The sequence below is a fragment of the Pelodiscus sinensis genome, chromosome 23, assembly GCF_052426305.1.
Source record: "Pelodiscus sinensis isolate ZL-2025 chromosome 23, ASM5242630v1, whole genome shotgun sequence".
In the NCBI taxonomy this organism is placed as follows: domain Eukaryota; kingdom Metazoa; phylum Chordata; order Testudines; family Trionychidae; genus Pelodiscus; species Pelodiscus sinensis.
Window position 1 is genome coordinate 5,658,260 of NC_143074.1, and position 18,794 is coordinate 5,677,053.

At 43.7% G+C, this 18,794-nt stretch overlaps 1 protein-coding gene across 8 annotated transcripts in view; it reads right to left on the reverse strand.

Annotated features, from left to right (window-relative positions):
- The window catches only part of TNC (tenascin C), a 100,655-nt gene that overhangs the window by 30,382 nt on the left and 51,479 nt on the right, over positions 1–18,794 (reverse strand). For 3 of the 8 annotated variants that reach the window (XM_075905935.2, XM_089772996.1, XM_075905939.2), the window contains exons 8-13: positions 17,217–17,402; positions 14,301–14,390; positions 13,267–13,530; positions 9,682–10,041; positions 4,054–4,473; positions 730–1,002 (exon numbers count right to left, since the gene is read on the reverse strand). In XM_075905935.2, coding sequence (XP_075762050.2) covers positions 730–1,002; positions 4,054–4,473; positions 9,682–10,041; positions 13,267–13,530; positions 14,301–14,390; positions 17,217–17,402 — 1,593 coding nt within the window. The remainder of the gene's footprint in view (positions 1–729; positions 1,003–4,053; positions 4,474–9,681; positions 10,042–13,266; positions 13,531–14,300; positions 14,391–17,216; positions 17,403–18,794) is intronic. The other 5 variants (XM_075905938.2, XM_014580658.4, XM_075905941.2 and 2 more) reach the window with 3 other exon arrangements.

Sequence of the window (18,794 nt, forward strand, 5' to 3'; positions counted from 1 at the left end):
CAGTAACAGACCAGTATGTGAAATCACCCTAGCAGTAATTCATTTCCATATTGTTTTTTGCACATTGGTTTGGAAATAGCTTTTTTAATCCAAGAAAGAAATGCTCATGGCACTTGGATATTAGGAAAAACTATTTCCCGAGGAGGGTGGTGAAGCACTGGAATGGGTTCCCTAGGGAAGTGGTAGAATCTCCATCCCTACAGGTTTTAAAGACTCAGCTTGATAAAGCCCAGGCTGGGTTGATTTAATTGGGATTGGTCCTGCCTTAGGCAGGGGGCTGGACTTAATGACCTCCTGAGGTCTCTTCCAGCTCTATGATTCTATGGCCTGCGGCATCTGGGCTCTAAAATCCGGTTCACCACTTTCACAGAGTAACTTCTGCTCTTACTGATCTCGTGCAATGGAGATTTGGGCCTTGCAATTAGTTCCAACCAGGGACATGGGAAAAGTAAGGAAAAGTAAATCATGCTAAGGACAATGGAAATTCCTGAAAGCAAGTGACAGCATGGTGGCTCTGAGGCTCTCACTGGAAAATATGGGATAATCATGAGACATTTCCAGGCAAAAAATGTTCAGCCATGCTTTGATAAGCCGCTAGGATTGAGCATGCTCATGCAAAAGAGTCCAGACATCTAAGCTCTGGCTGGATGCTGAAATACTTCTGGTTCATATCCCTATCTGCAAAAAAGGCAGGTGCATAGAAACTGGCGAATGAATTAGAAAGGGTACCTGTTGTAGTGGAAAGAGAAAGGGGTTTGGTCCGGTAGCCTTGAATCACACCATAAAGGGTGATATTGTAAGGCATGTGAGCCTTGAGGCCAGTAACATTCACAAAGCGCAGTCTGCCTGGGACGGTGAGATTCCGAACTTCTTCGGGGTTGTTAGCCTCTTGCACCTGAATGACAAAGTTTTCATAGTCCCCTTTGGCTGCTTTCCAGTTGAGATTGAAACCGTCCCAGCTAACGTTCGATACTGTTAACTGTCTGAGCTCAGGTTCCGCCTCTGAATAAGGACAGAGAGTCAATTAGTTACTCAAATTACAGATTAAATTGACCAAGAAGATGGAGTGCTACCTGATGACTTTCCATGCTAATGAATTTCAGTTATAATTAGTGTACATAGAGATGCACTATAACACACACGTTGAGATTTATGTCTGTCCCTAGTAACTCAGTAGAAACCTTCAGAGACTTAGCAATGCAGAGCAATACTAGGAGAGAGAAATAATAATAAATAATCATTTTAATACTACAATATTTCATGTAGGAGGCAGCTTTGGAGCGGAAAGCATTTTACAAGCATTAATTAAACCTCCTTGTGAGTCAAGTAAGTATTTCTATAACCATTTTACAGCTGCCATTAACAATTCAATGATTGCCACTTTAAAGTGATTGTGACATTGCAGTGTTTCCTTGTTCCAAGGTGAGACTGATACAGAAGTTCATGTAAGTACTGGAGGCTGTGAATGTTTGTGTTTTTAATGGTATCTAGCAGTATTCCCTATAAGTTGAATGTTTGGGCACCACACCAAGGAGAGATCCAGGTTCTGCTCAACTGAGTAGCAGAATGCCCACAGCTGGCAGCATGTGTTGTTAATGGTGGTGCACATCTGCCCATGCCTCAGTGCACACAAACATTTATTCTGTGTACAAATGGAAAAATATTAGAGGGAACCCTCGTGTGTACTTGAAATTAGATTGTTTTTGTCTCTTTGCCGTTTTGAAGCAGGAATGTTTTTTAAACAAAGACTGAATAATGGGATCTTTAGAGATTTGCCCTGATTAGAACGAATGCTTCTTTTGCTATTGGTTAACACAAGTTTTATCAGGAAAGGTAAGAATAACTTCTTAAAAAGGCAAGATTGTTATTTCAAAATAAGACTCTCAGGGACATGCTACAGAAAGCCCTCCTGCTGTGGGGGAAAGCAACCAGCAGGGCTGACAGCCACCATGGGCCCTGAAGCAAGGCGGGGGGCAGCTCTGAACCCTATGGAAGGGGGCGGGGGCCAGAGGCAGCCAGCCCTTAGCACTGCCCAGACCACAGCATGCCCTCCCCAGCTCCCAGAGCCATGCGGACTGTGCAGGGTGGCACTCTGGCGTTCCAGCGGTGATTCAAAGGAGCCCTGGGCTCTGTCTGGGAGCCCCAGTACCCTTTGAATTGTCAGGCTCTGGGGCAGCTTCCCCCTTTAATCCCTTCCCCACCCCCTCCCACCCTGGTCAGTGCACCTAGAAGCAACTGACACTGAGCTTTTCAAAGTCACACTGAAAAATAACATCTTCTCTGATGGTCGTGCATGGGGAACTTCATCTTTTAATCTGTGGTCAGCTTCTGCATAGGGCCCATTCCATACTCTCTTTTATTTGCAGCTGTAATGACGATGGCAGGCCCTGATTCTGCAACCCCTGCCCATGTTGCTGGGCACGTACTCGTGCGAGATGTTACACTAGGACCTGACTTTCAGTTACACTCAAGGTTCCTTTAAAGGCACTTTAAAGGCTTACACCCATTTTAAGGCAAGTTAGTGCAAAGGGGCCTTAGCCTAAATGAGAATCAGGGCAAATGAGATTACTTGTATAGGTGCTCATCGTGGAAAGTAAGGGATGCACACAATGTGTTTGCACATGTGTGTGTGTGTGTATGTGTAATTTTCAAAAGATGCTGAGCCATTGGGAGCTCCCATTGACTTATGGATGCTCAGGCCCTATGTCTCTATAGAAAAGTGATATATCACCCCAGTCCTCTGACGCACCAAACAGCTGCTCCCATCCCCCTATGACTTTTCTCATTAGCACAGCTCAAGAACTTTGCATGAATCCAGAGCTGAGATGTTTTAACAAAAATAGGGATCAGACATTTGTTATGCTGTAATGCAAATCCAGTCGAGGTAGCACAGTTTAGCTAGAAAGGGAGAATGTAGGCTGGAAAAGAAATCAATGATCTTGATTGCGGCCGAGACATACAAGACATTCTTTTAAAATCAAAATACCCCCACTCCCAACACGAGGAAGAAATAAAGCTGCCGCAAAGTCGTTCAAGGAGAAACATGAGCTGTTCTGCAAGTGCCATAACAACTTAAAAGCCATTCAGATTTCCCCAAATATAATGCTCAGTTTCCATTCTCTTCCAAGACCGAGTGTTAGCAAAACACTGTTCCTTTCAGTTTCCTGTTCGGGGACATGCATGTCTGATCTGGAAATGTATCCAACTCCAATCATGCTCTTTTGTTCACATACACAAATCATGCAAGACACCAATTCTGGTTGCTTGGGAGCTCAGCCAGGCTCACAAATAAAGCCTTAACCAGACATGACAACAGAAATGATGATAAAATGGGGAGTGAGATGCAGAGATGATGTGTCTTAGGTTAAAAAAAGATAGAACACATCATAGGAAAAGAGGAGACTATTCTAACCATTTCCAGAGTTTTCAGTGCTTCTGGGTAAATCCTACATCTCTGTGATTTTGTTACTGGAATGTAGACTTGCTCGTCTTTTATCTAGTTCTCCAACTGTACATTTGCACCTTGGTACCTGGTCATTAGTGAATTTATAGGATCGTTTCCTTTCATGGAGAAATGAACATGCTAAAGGAAAATAAGAGGCTGTTTAAAAACTCTGAAAATTGCCACACACAATGTGTTACAATCTTTTTTTTTTTGCCCTTAAGACATCACCACTTCCATGGAAACACTGCCAGACGGTACCGCCTTGCAATCTCCCTGCTGCTTGGATCACAATCCAAACAAAGCCTGGTCATATCTTGCTATTACCACATGTCTTGTCAATAGCAGATGCATCGAATTCCCTCTTTTCATGCAAGGGGGAATCAATGCTATGTGCCTTCAAAAGCTGGGTGGGGGACGGCCCATGCTACAGAACTCAATGCCCTCATTCCAAAGCAACTGGAGTTTTGTCCCATGCAGAAAATCATTTCAGAAGGAAGCTGTCTCTCGGGAAGCCTGGCGTTTCTGCAATGGAACTGCAGTCCGAGATGAAGCACAGAATTTCAAAGCAGAAATGAGAACGTATGGATAACAAAATCCATCGAAAATACCTGTGGCTGCTAGAGCATCCAGGGACCGACTCAGCTGACCTTGAGTGCTTCCATGGAGATTAATCAGGTATTGTGTGCCAGGTATGAGATTAGTAAATTCTGTTTCTCGTAGGTTTCCTGGCACAAAGATTTCCTGGATTCTGTTTAAACCGGGAAGGCTTTTCAAAGTGAGAAGGAACTGATCAAATAATGCATCTTGTGCTGCCCAGGACACTGCGAAACTATTGAAAGTCCTGCCTGTTATTTTAAGGTCATGAATTTGGGCAGAGGCATCCAGGATGGAAAAATCAGTGGGCACTGACCCCAGAGTATGAGACTCAGTGCTTGGATGTGCCACATAACTTTGTTCAGTAGGTGCTGGGCTGGTAGGATTAAGAGTTGTTTCACTGTCTGATTCTCCAGATGCCGTGACTAGATGTGCTAAACAGAGGCAAATCACAAGTTAAGTTTTCCTTATTAAAAACAAAAAAGCAAAGAACCAAACAATACCTGACATCTGAGAAAGGTTTGTTTCTGTGGTTTGCATTAAAGATCTGTACACACAGAGAAAGCAGATGGGGCAGCTGATTGTTTGGAGACTGAATCCAGGTTGTAAGCAAAGGCAGCTTTAGAAAATGTAATAACTTAGTATCAGTCTCATGCCAGCCACAGTCAAGGGTAGCTCTAGAGCATCAATCTCGATAGCTCGCTATTTAGGGGCACTTGTTTTCAGTCGAGATACTGAATCAGATCCTCAACTAGTGTCAATCAATATCGCTCCACTGACTTCCCCGGAGCTATGCTGATTTACACTGGCTAAGGAGCTGGCCTTCAATCTCTTCAACATGCCTTGTAGCCACACAATATGACAGTTAACGTTACTGATGTAAACCAGAAGTGCATCGCATGCTGGGACTGCAAACATAGCTAATGCAGACTGAGAATTCAGCTATAGCTGGAATGTTGCTACATTTTTTCCAACCCTAAGAAAAACAAGCATGGAGCTATTGGCTGTCCATACACATGCCACGTTCTTACAAAAAAAAAAAAAAAAACAACCTGGAAAGAATCTTAGGGAGCCTTTTCTTTAAAGAGCTACACAGGACAAAGAGATGAGCCAGCACTCGCTCTGTACACAGCGTTAACATGCAACTCAAGAGTAATAGCTTATGCCCTAATAAATCTGTTAGTCTCTAAGGGTATATCTATACAGCAGGGCTTAACTCAAAATAAGCTATGCAAAGTGAGCTACATCAATTGCATAGCTTATTAAGAAATTGGGAGCATCTACACAGCACTTATTTCGAAATAGGGCACTCTTCCTCTGACTTCCCTTACTCCTCATACAATGAGGGTTATGGGAATCAGAGTAAGAAGTCCTCCAACTTTACAGTATTTCAACATTATTTTGAAATAACTTCCTGCTGTGTAGACATGGACTAAGTTATTTCAAAATAATATTTCTGGGTAGACGTAGCCTACAAGGCAGGGCTAAAGTCCAATTAAGCTACACAGCTTCAGCTATGTCAACTACGTAGCTGACGTCGAAATAGTTAAACTCAGCTTTAGGCACTGTCTACCCAGTAGGAAGTCGAAGGAAGAGTGTTCTTCCTTCTACTTCCTTTACTCCTCGTGAAATGAGGGTTACTATGAGCCGGAGCAAGAAGTCCTCCATCTTGACATTATTTTGAAATAACAGATTGCAGTGGAGACGCACACTATGTTATTCCGAAATAACGCTGCTGTGTAGATGTACCCTAAGGTGCCAAACGACTCCTCCTTTTAACATGCCTCATTCCATCATCAGACTTTGGGATTCTCAGGGTAGCACAGATAAGAGTGAATGTCCATCTCAACTTAACAGGCAGCTAACTTTTCTCAGACTTCAGTTAGTCATGCAGCATTCTCCCTTCATCAGTGGACTAGCCACATCATTCCACGCTGGCTGTCCTGCTTCCTTGGCTCCATGGCATTCATTTAAAAGACACTAAGCAGACTTCCCCCATCATGCAGAACAGCATGGTACATGACCTAGATTCAATATCTGTCTCCAAACTGGCAAGATGCTAGCACAGGGCTGGACAAGATGTGGCCTGGGAGCCGGATCCAGCCCACTTAACACGTTGATCTGGCCCATGGGATGCAGCTGGCCACTTTCTATTTATATCCTGCTTCTTGTGCCACCAAAAGTACAGGCAGTGACTCAGACAGCAGGATCCTATTTAAATGGCTCATGGCCACGGCGCTATCTCGGCCCCTGAGGACTCTGGGGGGAGGCTAGTCCCCAGTCCCGCACCTTCTGCCCCAGGCTCCGCCCCTTTTGGAGGTGGAGCCAGCTCATGACCAGGTGCAAAAATTCATTAAGTGGCCCCCCCTGCAAAAATTATTGCCCACCCTTGTGCTAGCATGTCATAACAGTGTTTGCAGAAGAGAAAGAACAATTGAAAACATCTTTAAACAAAAGAAGAAGAAAAAAACAATATCTAGAAAGGGCATTCCCAGCACAAATACTCAGGTAAAATACCTTTTCCGCTGACCTCCAAGAAATCTGAAAGTCTATGGGAACAATCCACTTAAACTGGTCGTGGATCATTGTAATGCTATTACTGACTTCTGGTGTGAGACCAGACCTAGGTCCTATATACCATCTAACTCAAAGATAGTAGCTTCATCATCATGATAGTACATTAGCTATTACTACACTAATTCCCATTTTGCCAGTGAGGATACTGAGTTAGCCGGCAGTTATTAAAAGGCCTTATGAATCATGATGTTAATGTGACATCCATGGGGAGAAAAAACAAGGAAAGCGTGCAACATCTAAATAGGAACCTATTCTGGGTCTGTGAACTGGAATTGCAAAGTCTGTTGTGGCAAAGTGTGCGGCAACAACAGATTCTGAAGAACGTGGTACTAACTGTTGACCACTTTATATGCATGCTGCTAGCTAACATTCATTGCAGAGTACATGCAAGTCTATAGACATGCAAGCATGCATACATGCACAAATAGGCAGAACTAGGAGGACAGCAAAATTATCACACAGATACAGACTCCATGATGCAAACTGAGATGGAGAGTGATAGAAATGTAGCCGTGTTAGTCTGGGGTAGCTGAAGCAAAATGCAGGACAAAGTGCTACATTGTCCTGCAACTGAGATGGAGGTCATGTAGGCATGGTGAAAAGAAAGCACAACATGGAAAGACGTGAGAGGAAAAGACAGACTGTACAAAGCCCTCTGCACTTGCTACAGAGCTAAACATATAACGGAGGGGAAAGGGTGAAAATTAGAGCTAGTTGACAATTTCTGAATTTCGGAATTTTGACAACATTTTAAAATTCAGAAAAAAGGGGGAAAGGTTTCAGTGGTAGTTCCACAAAATTCTAGCCCTCTATCAGTCTGAGTAGCTTAAAAGTTGATCTAATGTTTTCAATTGCCAAAATATTAAATTTTGAAATTCCAAAATAAAAAAATAAAATAAAAAGGGGATTTTTGAAAGAAATTGCACACAATTCACTTCCTTTTTTTTCTAGCATGCTGTGTAGAAAATGACTCCATATTAATTGTTTATTCTATTATTTACAGACAAGGACTTAATTTTTCATGCAGTCTGTTACTAATAGAAAGCCGAATGGTGGAATATGTGGTAACTCCAGTGAGTAACTCACTTGAAGGGGATATGCTTGCAACTAGTATTGAATTCTGGATCTTACAGTCAGATTAACATTCTGGGAAAAACTCAGCTCTGAGTTTTTCTCATGGGACTCCATTGATTTCAGCTGCAGTGAATAAAGTAGTCTATGCCATGCAAGTAAAGCTACACAGTTATATTATTTACATTATTTTTATTGCACAACTAGCTAGGGATACTGTTTAGGGGTGTTAACAAGACCCACCAATGGGAAATGGGTGGATGGATAAGTAGAGAGAAAGTTTGGTGCTAAGCAGGCTAACCTATAATAGAAAAATATATGATTTAGTGTACAGATGCAGAGGTGAGACAGAAATGCAGAAAAGCTAGATACATCAAAAACATCCAAGTAATATAGCTATAAATAGCTATCGATGCATGAGACTGTTAACAGCTAGAAGAATGGACAACAGAAAATGCAAGTAACAGTGTGACGGTTGAATAACAATGTGGATGGGTGGTAGAAACATGTGAAGGCAGCCACATTTAGACAAATGGACGAGAGACAGAGCTAGAAGCTCTGGGTGCATGCGTGAGAGCCAGATAAAATGACACATTGTAAAAAGATGAATGAATAGCAGACACTCAGGAGTTAAACCCATGAAAGAACATTTAGACGGACAACAGATACATTGTTATGAGAATTCCTTGTCACAGTGAAATATCTATATCTATTATCCTGAGAGTAAAACTTTCCACAGGAGGTGTCACTTTTATAGTCTGTATTCCGCTATGGATGTTCTTGGGCCTTCCAGAGGAATTCCATTTTAATTCCTCACTAATGCTGTCACTATAAAGCACACTGATGTCCTGCCAGGGTGTAGGTATTTGGGATGGAACAGGGAGTGTTCCTTTCTAGTATTTCTTGTTTGTGTCTTTTGCCCTATTTATTGGGCACTATCAGTTAAGTGCCAGATCTCCACTCAACCCAAGTTCTGTGTCTCGGCGCTTTCAACACACCCACATTAGAATTTCAGCATCAGGATCAACCATGGACTCTTCATCCTCTTTTGGGCCCTCCATTTAAATATCCCTCTCTTCGGTTTCAGCTAGTTAGCCTTGTACCACCAGAGAACACCAAAGGGGAAGTAACTGATGGCCAGGATCTGAATTAGGGTCTTGCTTGAGGTGAATACCACAATGACTACCATTAAAAATTCTGTATGGCCAGTAGTCACTGCATACTGATATTTGCAATACCCATTTATGACTCTACTTTAAAAAGGAATCAGACGTGGTAACCGTGTAGCATCTGCTGGCAAATTACTTTTCAGTGGGAACCACTGCAGGTCCTATCAGGCTGGCACACCTATTCATGGTTGATAATGGTACTCAGCATGTGGGAAAATGGGGACACGACTTTAGACAAGCAGAAGCCGTAAGAAAAAAGACTGACACAGAAGAGTCCTCAGCAGATAGAATTAATCTGCTTTAGTCATTCAACAGCGTAGGAAGCTACCTTCTCCAAGCCATGCTCCCAATCAGTTCTTAGCATGTAACTCCCTTCCAGATGCAAGAGAGCATCTCATTCAAGACAGGTCACTGGACAATCTGCGCACCGCTGCAAAGGAACATTACGTGGACACTCAGCTTTTATAAAGTCCATTCTTTTATTTCCACATGCCAGGCATGCATTACTGTCCCTCCTTCTCCAGCATCCACGTTGTGCTACTCAGGCACTGCTCCAGAACAGGGGCAGGGAGAAACAAAGCTGCAGTCTGACTGCTCAGTTTCCTCAAAGATCGGCTATGTGGGGGTTACACTATACATTGACTCTGTGTCGATAAATATATTTGGAAAGATGCTAGAGAAATGGCCTTTCTGGATAATGTAAAGCGTATTCTCCTTCACTTCTCAGGTCATTCTCAACTGCAAATATACCATGATCTTGGGTGGAACATCTAACAAAGTGGGCTTTGACTATGGAGCCCTTAGTTAATAACAGAAAGGCTGTACCTGTTGTAGCCACAGCTTCAAGAGGATGGGAGCGCTGTCCTCCAACCATTCCGTACACCTTGACTTTATAGGAGGTGTTAGCCTGGAGGCCATCAATCACAGTGCCTAAGACGAGTCCAGGGACGGAGATTTCTGCAAAGGGCCCTGCTGCCAAATCCACCTCCTTGTACTCCACCACAAAACTAGTGTAGGCTCCTGAGTCCACCTTCCACGAAAGACTAAAGCCATGCGCCGTCACATTGGAGACCACCACATCCCTCAGCGTATCCTCCCCCATCCCTGAAGCCTCTGAGCTCCAAGATCCAGAGTATTCATCTGGGCCAGGAGTCACCTGCCACTTTAGTTCTAGACTACGGGGGGCTATAAAGAAACAAACAAGCAAAGTAGAGAACTTAATTCCTTCCTTTTTAAAAAAGAACAAAAGTCAATGAACTGGGCACTTCATATTTATTACCCGGCTGTGAATAGACCCATCTAAGCAGATTTTGAAACCAGGACTAGCGGCACCAAAGCACGATCCTCTGCCTCACGAGCTAAAGGATCCATTTAGTTACTTAGCAGCAGTAGATGATTGTGATCCACTAGTGAGCTGGAGACTAACAGGAAGCGTGACATGCCCTTTGCCATTGTGTTACACAGTGTGCCAAGATTCTTTATATGTGGATGTGCATGCACACAGAGGCAGTGAGTGTTGTTTATATCCTCAGCGGGAGATTGAAGGCAGTATGAGGGACTGCCAAAGAGAGAGACAACGCACAAGAAAATAACATCTGCCACTCAAGGAGCAATGCCTATCTTACAGGATTTCAGCAGGAGATAATTGACCGATGCAACCAAAAAAACCCTTGCAAAACCAAACCAAACCAAAAGCTCCCTGACCTCTGCAGATCTGACTGAACAAGCAGAAATCAGGGAGGATTAAGGTGAAAGACTGAACAACATGACATGGCCAAAGGACGGGAACTTTGAAATCAAACTTTGCACTCGCCAAGTGGCGCTTGGACCCTTTTTCTTTTTCTCTCTTTCAATGAATCAGTGGTCCTAAGGCCCGTCCCTGGGGCTCTGCCGCTGCATCCCTCCTAGGGTGCAGAGAGCTGGTTCGGTCCTAGCCCTGCTCCTGGTGCCTTCCACTTGAATCAGTTACTCTCTACTCCCTGCTGCGCAGAGCAATCTCTCACCCCCATCTCCCGCAGTGAAATGGCCCAGGAGTCATCTCTAGCTGTGAGCAGAGCATGAGAGCTGACAGGATTTTTTTTTTTTTTTTTTTTTTGCTCACCCAGAGGACTGTAGGATCTTACATGTACTGGGATGTGGCTGGAACAAAGAAAGAAGCAGCCCCACTTCTCCCAGCTCACACGCTCTTATTTTACAGTGCCTGATTTTTGTGCATTTGGGATACATCCATCCCTAGTGAAGGGAAAGAGCAGAAAGAGGTTACATCGGCCGGGGCTGCTTCATTGTAGGTGATGCTGCAGGACAAACTCAGTTTATGCATGGCCCAGAGCAAACACTTAACAAAATTACGCTGGTCTCATGCATATTTTTTTAAAAAATATCCCAAGACGATAAAGAGCAAGGCGTGGGGGATTTGGTTCTGATGCTGGGAATACTAGTTTGTGAAACTCCCCAGCAAGTGCCTTCTGATGTATGTTGTTTAAGCCTTTTCACCCTCCATCTGTATTTCCTGTGAGGGTCTGAAGATTCTTCAAAGAGAAGGGGGAGAAATAACCCTAGGCAGATCAAAGCTTTGTTCATCCCTGTAGCGTAAACCTTTGGCTTTGTTTTGTGTGTCAGTTCCTCCTATGCATTCTCCCACTTGGCTACTGGCCTTATTAATTCATCATTCAATTTACTAATGTGGATGGCTACAGCATCTGAACTCTCAGCTGTCTTGAATTATTTAACTCTGTAAACCAGTTATAAGCACAGTTGGCATGGAAATTACTAGGGGAAATACAGTTAGTTGGGTTGGATGCACTGTGTGGCAGCCGAATAAGGTGCCTACTTTAATTTTGAGACGTCACAATACCAGGCAATTTGCGCTGTCTACAAACGTGACTGTGTAAGGTCTGGGGTTTCTTGCTTGGGTTTGTCCTCCAGATAGAAATAAGATGAAACTAACAGGCCTAGATCAACTGATCAAACTATTTTAACTGATTTAATTTCACTGTTATCAGCACAGCAATACTGATTTATACCAGGTGAGGGCTAGCCCACAATATTTAAATACAAATGACCCTAAAAATATGTAGGGCCTAATTATCTTTCACCCTACAACCATAACCTAATATAGCCCTCTCTCGGTCATACCTGCAGATATAGAAGAGTTCCCTACTCAATGAGTCTTAGAGAGGTTGCCGTGTTAGTCTGTTTCAGCAAAATCAATGAGGAGTCCTGTGGCACCTTAAAGTATAACACATTTATTTGGTCATAAGCTTTTATGGGTTGGAACCCACTCCATCAGATGCATTTCATGAAGTGGGTTCCAGCCATTGAAACCTTCTGCCCAAATAAATTTTTTAGGTCTGATCTACATGACCTAGGAAGGTCAAAGTAAGATAGGCAACTCCAGTTACGTAAATTACGTAGCTGGTGTCGACATACCTTACAACACATTTCTGTGTTGTCCACACAGTGGGAGGCCGATGGGAGTAAACTTTCCTCTTAACTTCCCTTACTCTTCATGAGGAGCAGAAATATGGCACTGATGGGGGCACCCGCTGAGTTTGATCTAGCAGTGTCAACCTTCCATGTAGTGTAGACGTGCCCTTCATGTTTAAGATGCCTCAGGATCCCTAGTTGTTTTTACTCAACCAGAAGTCTCACCAGAAGTAGAAACTCCTCGAGGAATAAGGTGCCGCTCCTAGTGAACAATGGCAGCAGGATGGGCCCTTTCTTACTGAGAAGCGTAGCAGTCCTGGTAGCTAATGGAATCAAGGGGCTACCTTCAAAGCATCTCTTATCTCGCCTCACCCGCCCCACCACCTCACCTTCAGGGCGCCCTTTATCCCACCTCTCCCGGGGAGGTGGAGGACTTGAACCCGCCACCCTCCGGCCATTAGCTTTCCTATGCAATTGAAAGAAAACAACGGAGAAGGATAAAAGCAGGGCTTTGAGTGCTCCGACACTGCTCGGATCCTTTCAGTGGCAAGCAAGGCTGCAATGAAAATTCATTAAAGCAGTGGGGGAAATGTGACACAGGTGTGTTAACGTCTACGTCTCCTTTCTTCTTGGATTGCTGTAAACTGCAGGAAAACAAAATAAACCATTAAGACAGACACACATGGAAATCGTGCAATTTAAAGCAATGAATGAGGTTATACATTCCCCGCTGGAGAATAAGTGTATTGAATGGGTTGCCTTACGGGATAAACCAGCACACAGCAGAGAAGATGGAGAGAAACAAGGGGATAAGGCAAATGCAGGGCTATCCCTCAGTTTCGGTTTCACACTTGAGAGAGAAACCAGGTGTTTGCACCAGCTGCTCCCCGGCAGTGTCTTGGAAAGCAGGTGCCATTTTGCTTCGACTGATCCTCTCACCCACTCTTTACAAAAGAGAACCTGATGTCAGAGGCTGCTACTTACCAGTAGAGTCCTTCAGCATCGTAGGTTTGCTCTTATGCCTGCCTTTCTCCACCAGCAGGGTGATGGTATATTCTGCACCAGCCTCCAGACCTTGCAGGATGTAAGAGGTGCTGTCTGCTGGTATGTCAATTTCATTCTTCCTCCCAGAGGGGCTGACGTAAGTGAGGCGGTAGCGGTCAAACTTGGCCAGTGGTCTTTTCCAGCGGAGGGAGAGGGTCGTTTCTGTGCGATCGTTGACTTCCACATCCTTGGGATTATCCAGATCTGCACATTAAAACATAGAAGTTTTTTATACATCCACATTTTTGTTATGTTCCTCAGTGCAAGAGCTGTGTATTGCCATTGGGGTTTGCTAACTGCAGAAAGAGCAACCATTATACCCACCGCAATAACCGATTCAATGTGGAATGAGGGTGTGATTTCCTTTTCTATGTCTTTGCAGATCCTATCCTCTCATCTAAGTATTGGCAGGTGAGATTCCGTTTATGTGCAAACCAAATGGACTCCAGAGCTCCCTCACTAACGTTCATTTCAACCCACTGCATGGTGAAAAGGCAGAATCTGACCCCCTGGTTTATTCCTTTTTTTTTAACCAACATTCAGTTTCAGCCAGTAACTCCTGCTCTGAGCTCTTGAGATGAAACCAGAGCAGAGTTTCTCAGCATGGCCCCCGAGGAGAGAGGGGATGCCACAGACAGATGTTAGGGGGTTGCAGTTATACTTTCCTTCGCACAGAGGTAATATGTTTAAAGGAAGACATCCAATCCTGGTTAAAAGACTCCAAGGGATGGAGAATTTGCTCCCTCCCTCACTAAGCTGTGTACTCAATGATCACATTTGATGGGTTTGGAATTGGATCATGCCATATTTTGTGGGCTTTGCTCTTGTCCTCAGCAGCCACATTGACCTTCAAAAGACCAAGAGGGCTGCACAATTTATGAGACAGCTACACTTTCCCCTACTTGGGGCTCCTGAATGGCTCCAGCTTTCTTTGTCATTTCCCCCCAGGTGGCAAAGAGAAAGGAACATCTCACCGGTTGCAGCATTGATGGTGGCAGGAATGCTTTCTCTGTCCTGCTTCACTGCTGTCACTCCAATGCCATATTCAGTTCCAGGCCTCAGACCTATGGAGAAGCAGGAGAGATCGGTCACTGTTTAGGGTTGGTGCTAGCCAAAAAGTGTGTTGGTTTTGTTTTTAATAAGAAAGCTGTAGTATGAAGCAGCATAGGATATTTCTTTTGCTATGAACATTAAGAGCCAAATTTTCAGTCAGTCTCCAGGGGAGCATCTACACTGAGCCCTTACCCCAAAATAAGCTGCACAAGTTGCACGACACAAGTTGCGTAGTTTATTTCAAGGTAATTTTGAAATAGCTTATTTCAAAATTTGGCGCAGTCTGCACTGCACCAAATTTGAAAATAAAGTGCTATTCTGAAATGTCTCTTAACCCTCTTGGAATGAGGTTTACAGGGATGTCGGAATAGCGAGCCTATTATATTTCGAAATAATGGCTCACTCAAAAGACGTGGAATAGCTATTTCAGGAAATTTCCAGTGTTCCAAAATAGTGCCATAGTGTAGACGTAGCTTAGCTGGCTTCCAGTGTTGGGAAAAATCTTTTGCATGTCCATTCAACTTGATTATTTATTATTCAATGTTATAATTATTATTTATTCTAGTACTTGGAGATGCCACCAAGACCGGGATCCCAGTGTGCTAGGCACTGTCCAAACATTAAAAAAATGGAGTGGTCCTGTAGCACTTTCGAGCAGGGGTAGGGAACCTTTTTTGGGTCAAGGGCCGCTGACCCACAGAAAAAATCAGTCTGGGGCGGGGGGCTGCGGGGAGGTGGTGGTGGGAGAAAGGTGGCTCTGGAGTGCTATCATGGACTCCTCAATCCTGGGGGGGGCTGTCCTAAGCCTTGAGGGTCAAATCCAGGGAACCCAGGGGCTGCATCTGGCCCCTGGGCCTTAGGTCCCCTCCCCTGCCATAGAGACTAACAAGCATATGAATATAGAGTATCCTGAGCTTTCATGGGAACAGCCCACTTCTTCAGATGAGTCAAGTGACAGTTCCTGCCAGGAATTTAAATGTAACCTGCATGAGTGTGTAGAAATACACGTTGAATGTGAAAATCCAAACTGCCTAGAAAAGGTGCATGGTCCTTTCTGCAAGCCCATGAGAAAGTGACACGGTGAGTCCGAGACTCAGTGTCAGCGAATTAAAGAGATTTCGGTACCTGGAGTTTCAGATGGGCACCCCAAGAGATTGAAAAGTGACTAAAAATCAACTGGCGTTGGTTTCAAAATGTATTTGAAAATTCCGTGAGGTGCTGGTTGCATCTTTAAATACCTTTAAAAATCTCACTGAAAATGCAGCTTTTGAAAGGAACAAAGACACTATGTGCCCTGGTTAGTAAAAAATGAGTCACCTGATATCTAAATCATCTTCGATGTCTTTCACATCCTGAATTACTTCAATACCATAAAAGATTCAAATATGCTTATTATCCCAGTCCCCATGGGTTTCAGTGTGTTTTTAAAGTCTCTTTCATAAGTAATCATATTTCTCTTTGCAGCTCTCCAGTGTGTTGCTTTATAGCTTTACATTTTTGTAAATTCTTTGTAATCCATTCAGACGTTACAGTACTTTACACTAAGAGGGCCTCCTGTTCCCCTGTTGTGCATGAATAATTCTTAGTGTCAGGGAAAGTTCTGTTCCTAGCAAAGGAAGACCAGATGTTCCTAGATAGCTAATGAGACCCTAATGAAAACAGTACTGTTATAAAGTATGGATGCAATCATATTGTGATTATATAAATACTAGAAGATTTACGCAGCATTGCATGAACATAAGAACAGTCATACTGGGTCAAACCAAAGGTCCATCTAGCTCAGAATCCTGTTTGCCAACAGTGGCCGATGCCAGATGCCCCAAAGGGAGTGAACAGAACAGGTAAACATTACATGATCTCTCTCTTGTCATACATTTCCAGCCTCTGACAAATAGAGGGAAGGGACACCATTCTTACCAATCTTGGCAAATAGCCATTGATGGACCTAATCTCAATTACTGTATCTAGTTCTTTTTTGAATCCTGTTACAGTCCTGGCCTTCACAACATCCTGTGTCAAGGAGTTCCATAGGTTGACTACGTGCTGCATGAAGAAAAACTTCCTTTTGTTTCTTTTAAACCTGCTACCTATTAATTTCATCTGGTGACCTCTAGTTCTTATGTTATGTTATGCTTGGGTCTTAACTCTAATACATTTTCTTTTTCTTCATTTAAATCATTGTTCTGGGCTGGAGCTGGGGATAAGGGGTTCAGTATGCAGGATGCTCCAGGAATAAAGGACAACCCTAGGTCTCTCTCACTGCCAAGCTTCAGGCCAGGTGAGAAGTGCCTGTCCAGGGTTGCTGCATCAATTAGAGCCGAGGGAGGAGTACACGCAAAGAGACAAACTCTCTGAAATATATAGTAGATAGCTGTCTCTTTCTCCATCCTTGTCAGCCCAATGTGGTTATATTTATCCTGCTCCCCATGTGTGGCTCCTTGCTGCCCCTTGTGGTCATTCTGCAGTATAACTGTCCCTCCTGCTAGACCCCTCCCTTTCCATTTTATGAGTAACAGGGTGGTCCGAGGCTGGGGACTTACAATAAAGCCCAAACTCTGGTTCAATTGAAGATCCCTTTCTTCTTTCTTTCAGTCTAATTTTATTAACTTAACATCCCACAGCTGGGAGGGGAGAGGAGAAGGTCTTCTCCAGACAGCAGCTTCCTCTTTATTTTTATAGCCCTGCCCCAGACCAACCATACGACGGCAGGGTACATGGGTTCTATTTGTAACCCCTTAGATGCTTCTGTATCCACAGTGCATCAGGGTGCTAGAGGTCAGGTCGTTAGCTGGTTACTGGTGTCAGTTGCATTAAAAATAATCTTAGTTTCAGCCTACCTGTGAGTGTAGCCTTGGTTGTAGCCTCATTACTCTTTGGCACAGTGATCTCAGCATGGTCTCCCCCTGAGATGGGAGCGAACTTGATTCTGTAGTTATCAATGCTAGCATGGCTGTTCTTCCACTCTAAGGTGATACTGTTGTCTGTCTGAGACAGGTGTTTCAGGTTCTTCGGTGCATCCAACTCTGAGGAGGGAAAACGGTTCTCTCTTAGGGCAGAAGGGGAGAATGATTTGCATACCTGGCATAGGGTACCATCTACAAGATGAATTCAATTTTCCCACAGAATTTACCTCTCATAATCCCTGCCCTAATTAGACCAATTTCTTTTAGGAAGGAGAGAAATTCACTAAAGCTGGTAAAAAATGCCATGTCATATCTCGGTGGAAAATTCTGACTTTTCCCCAAAAATCCATTTTTATGCTAAAAAAAATTCAGAAAAATTGAAAATTTCCAAGGAAAGCAGATACCTCCTGGGATTTTTTTTTTTTTAATTTTTGTTTTACTGAGAACCAATGATGTGACAGAAAATTGTTGCCCAGCCCTGGAATGTAGTATTCAAAGATACCCCTCAATCACAGAATGGTAGAATCCCAGGGCTGTTTGAGACCTAAGGAGGTCATTGGGTCCAGCTCCCTGCCCAAAGCAGCACCAACCCCAACTAAATCATTGAACTCTCCAACCCCGGCCTACAGGATTTCATCTCTTGGAATGAAATAGGGATTTTATCTACAAATTCCATGAGCTATTATAATTCACACCCAAATAGACTCAAATCCTGGATTGATGAAACAACTCCATCCTGGGGTGAAAAAGGATTTCATTTTCCTGCTCCTTTTATTCCCCAGCATTGTCATATGGCTCCACTAAGATCCAAACCATGGCTGCACAGTAAAATGCCTACTTTTTAAAACAGCATTCCCAGCATACTTGAAGGTGAAACTGAATTAAAAACAAAAGCAGACAGACATATCCAAAACTGAAGAAGGAAAAAAAGAAGAGAGTTCTCCTCTAATCCACAAGGGATGCAGGCATAATAATGTTTCTGTTCAGAACTAAACACTGTGGTAATGGAGTTATAGGGAAACTTTAGCTTAAGAAACAGACAGGCAGATAAGGTAGGAGGAACCCTGTGCATTGGTGGGGAAAAATAGGGGATTCAGGGTGAAAGTATCAAAAGGACTAAAGGTATGTCTACACTACCCTCCTAATTCGAACTAGGAGGGTAATGTAGGCATACCGCACTTGCAAATGAAGCCCGGGATTTGAATTTCCCGGGCTTCATTTGCATGGAGCCGGCCGGCACCATTTTTAAATGCCGGCAGTTCGAACCCCGAGGAGTTCATTCCACGAGGAGTACAGCTAGTTCGGATTAGGAAGCCTAATCCGAACTAGCTACTCCATGCCGCGTGTAGCCGCGTGGCACGGGGTTCGAACTGCCAGCATTTAAAAATGGCGCCGGCCGGCTTCATGCAAATGAAGCCCGGGAAATTCAAATCCCGGGCTTCATTTGCAAGTGCGGTATGCCTACATTACCCTCCTAGTTCGAATTAGGAGGGTAGTGTAGACATACCCTAA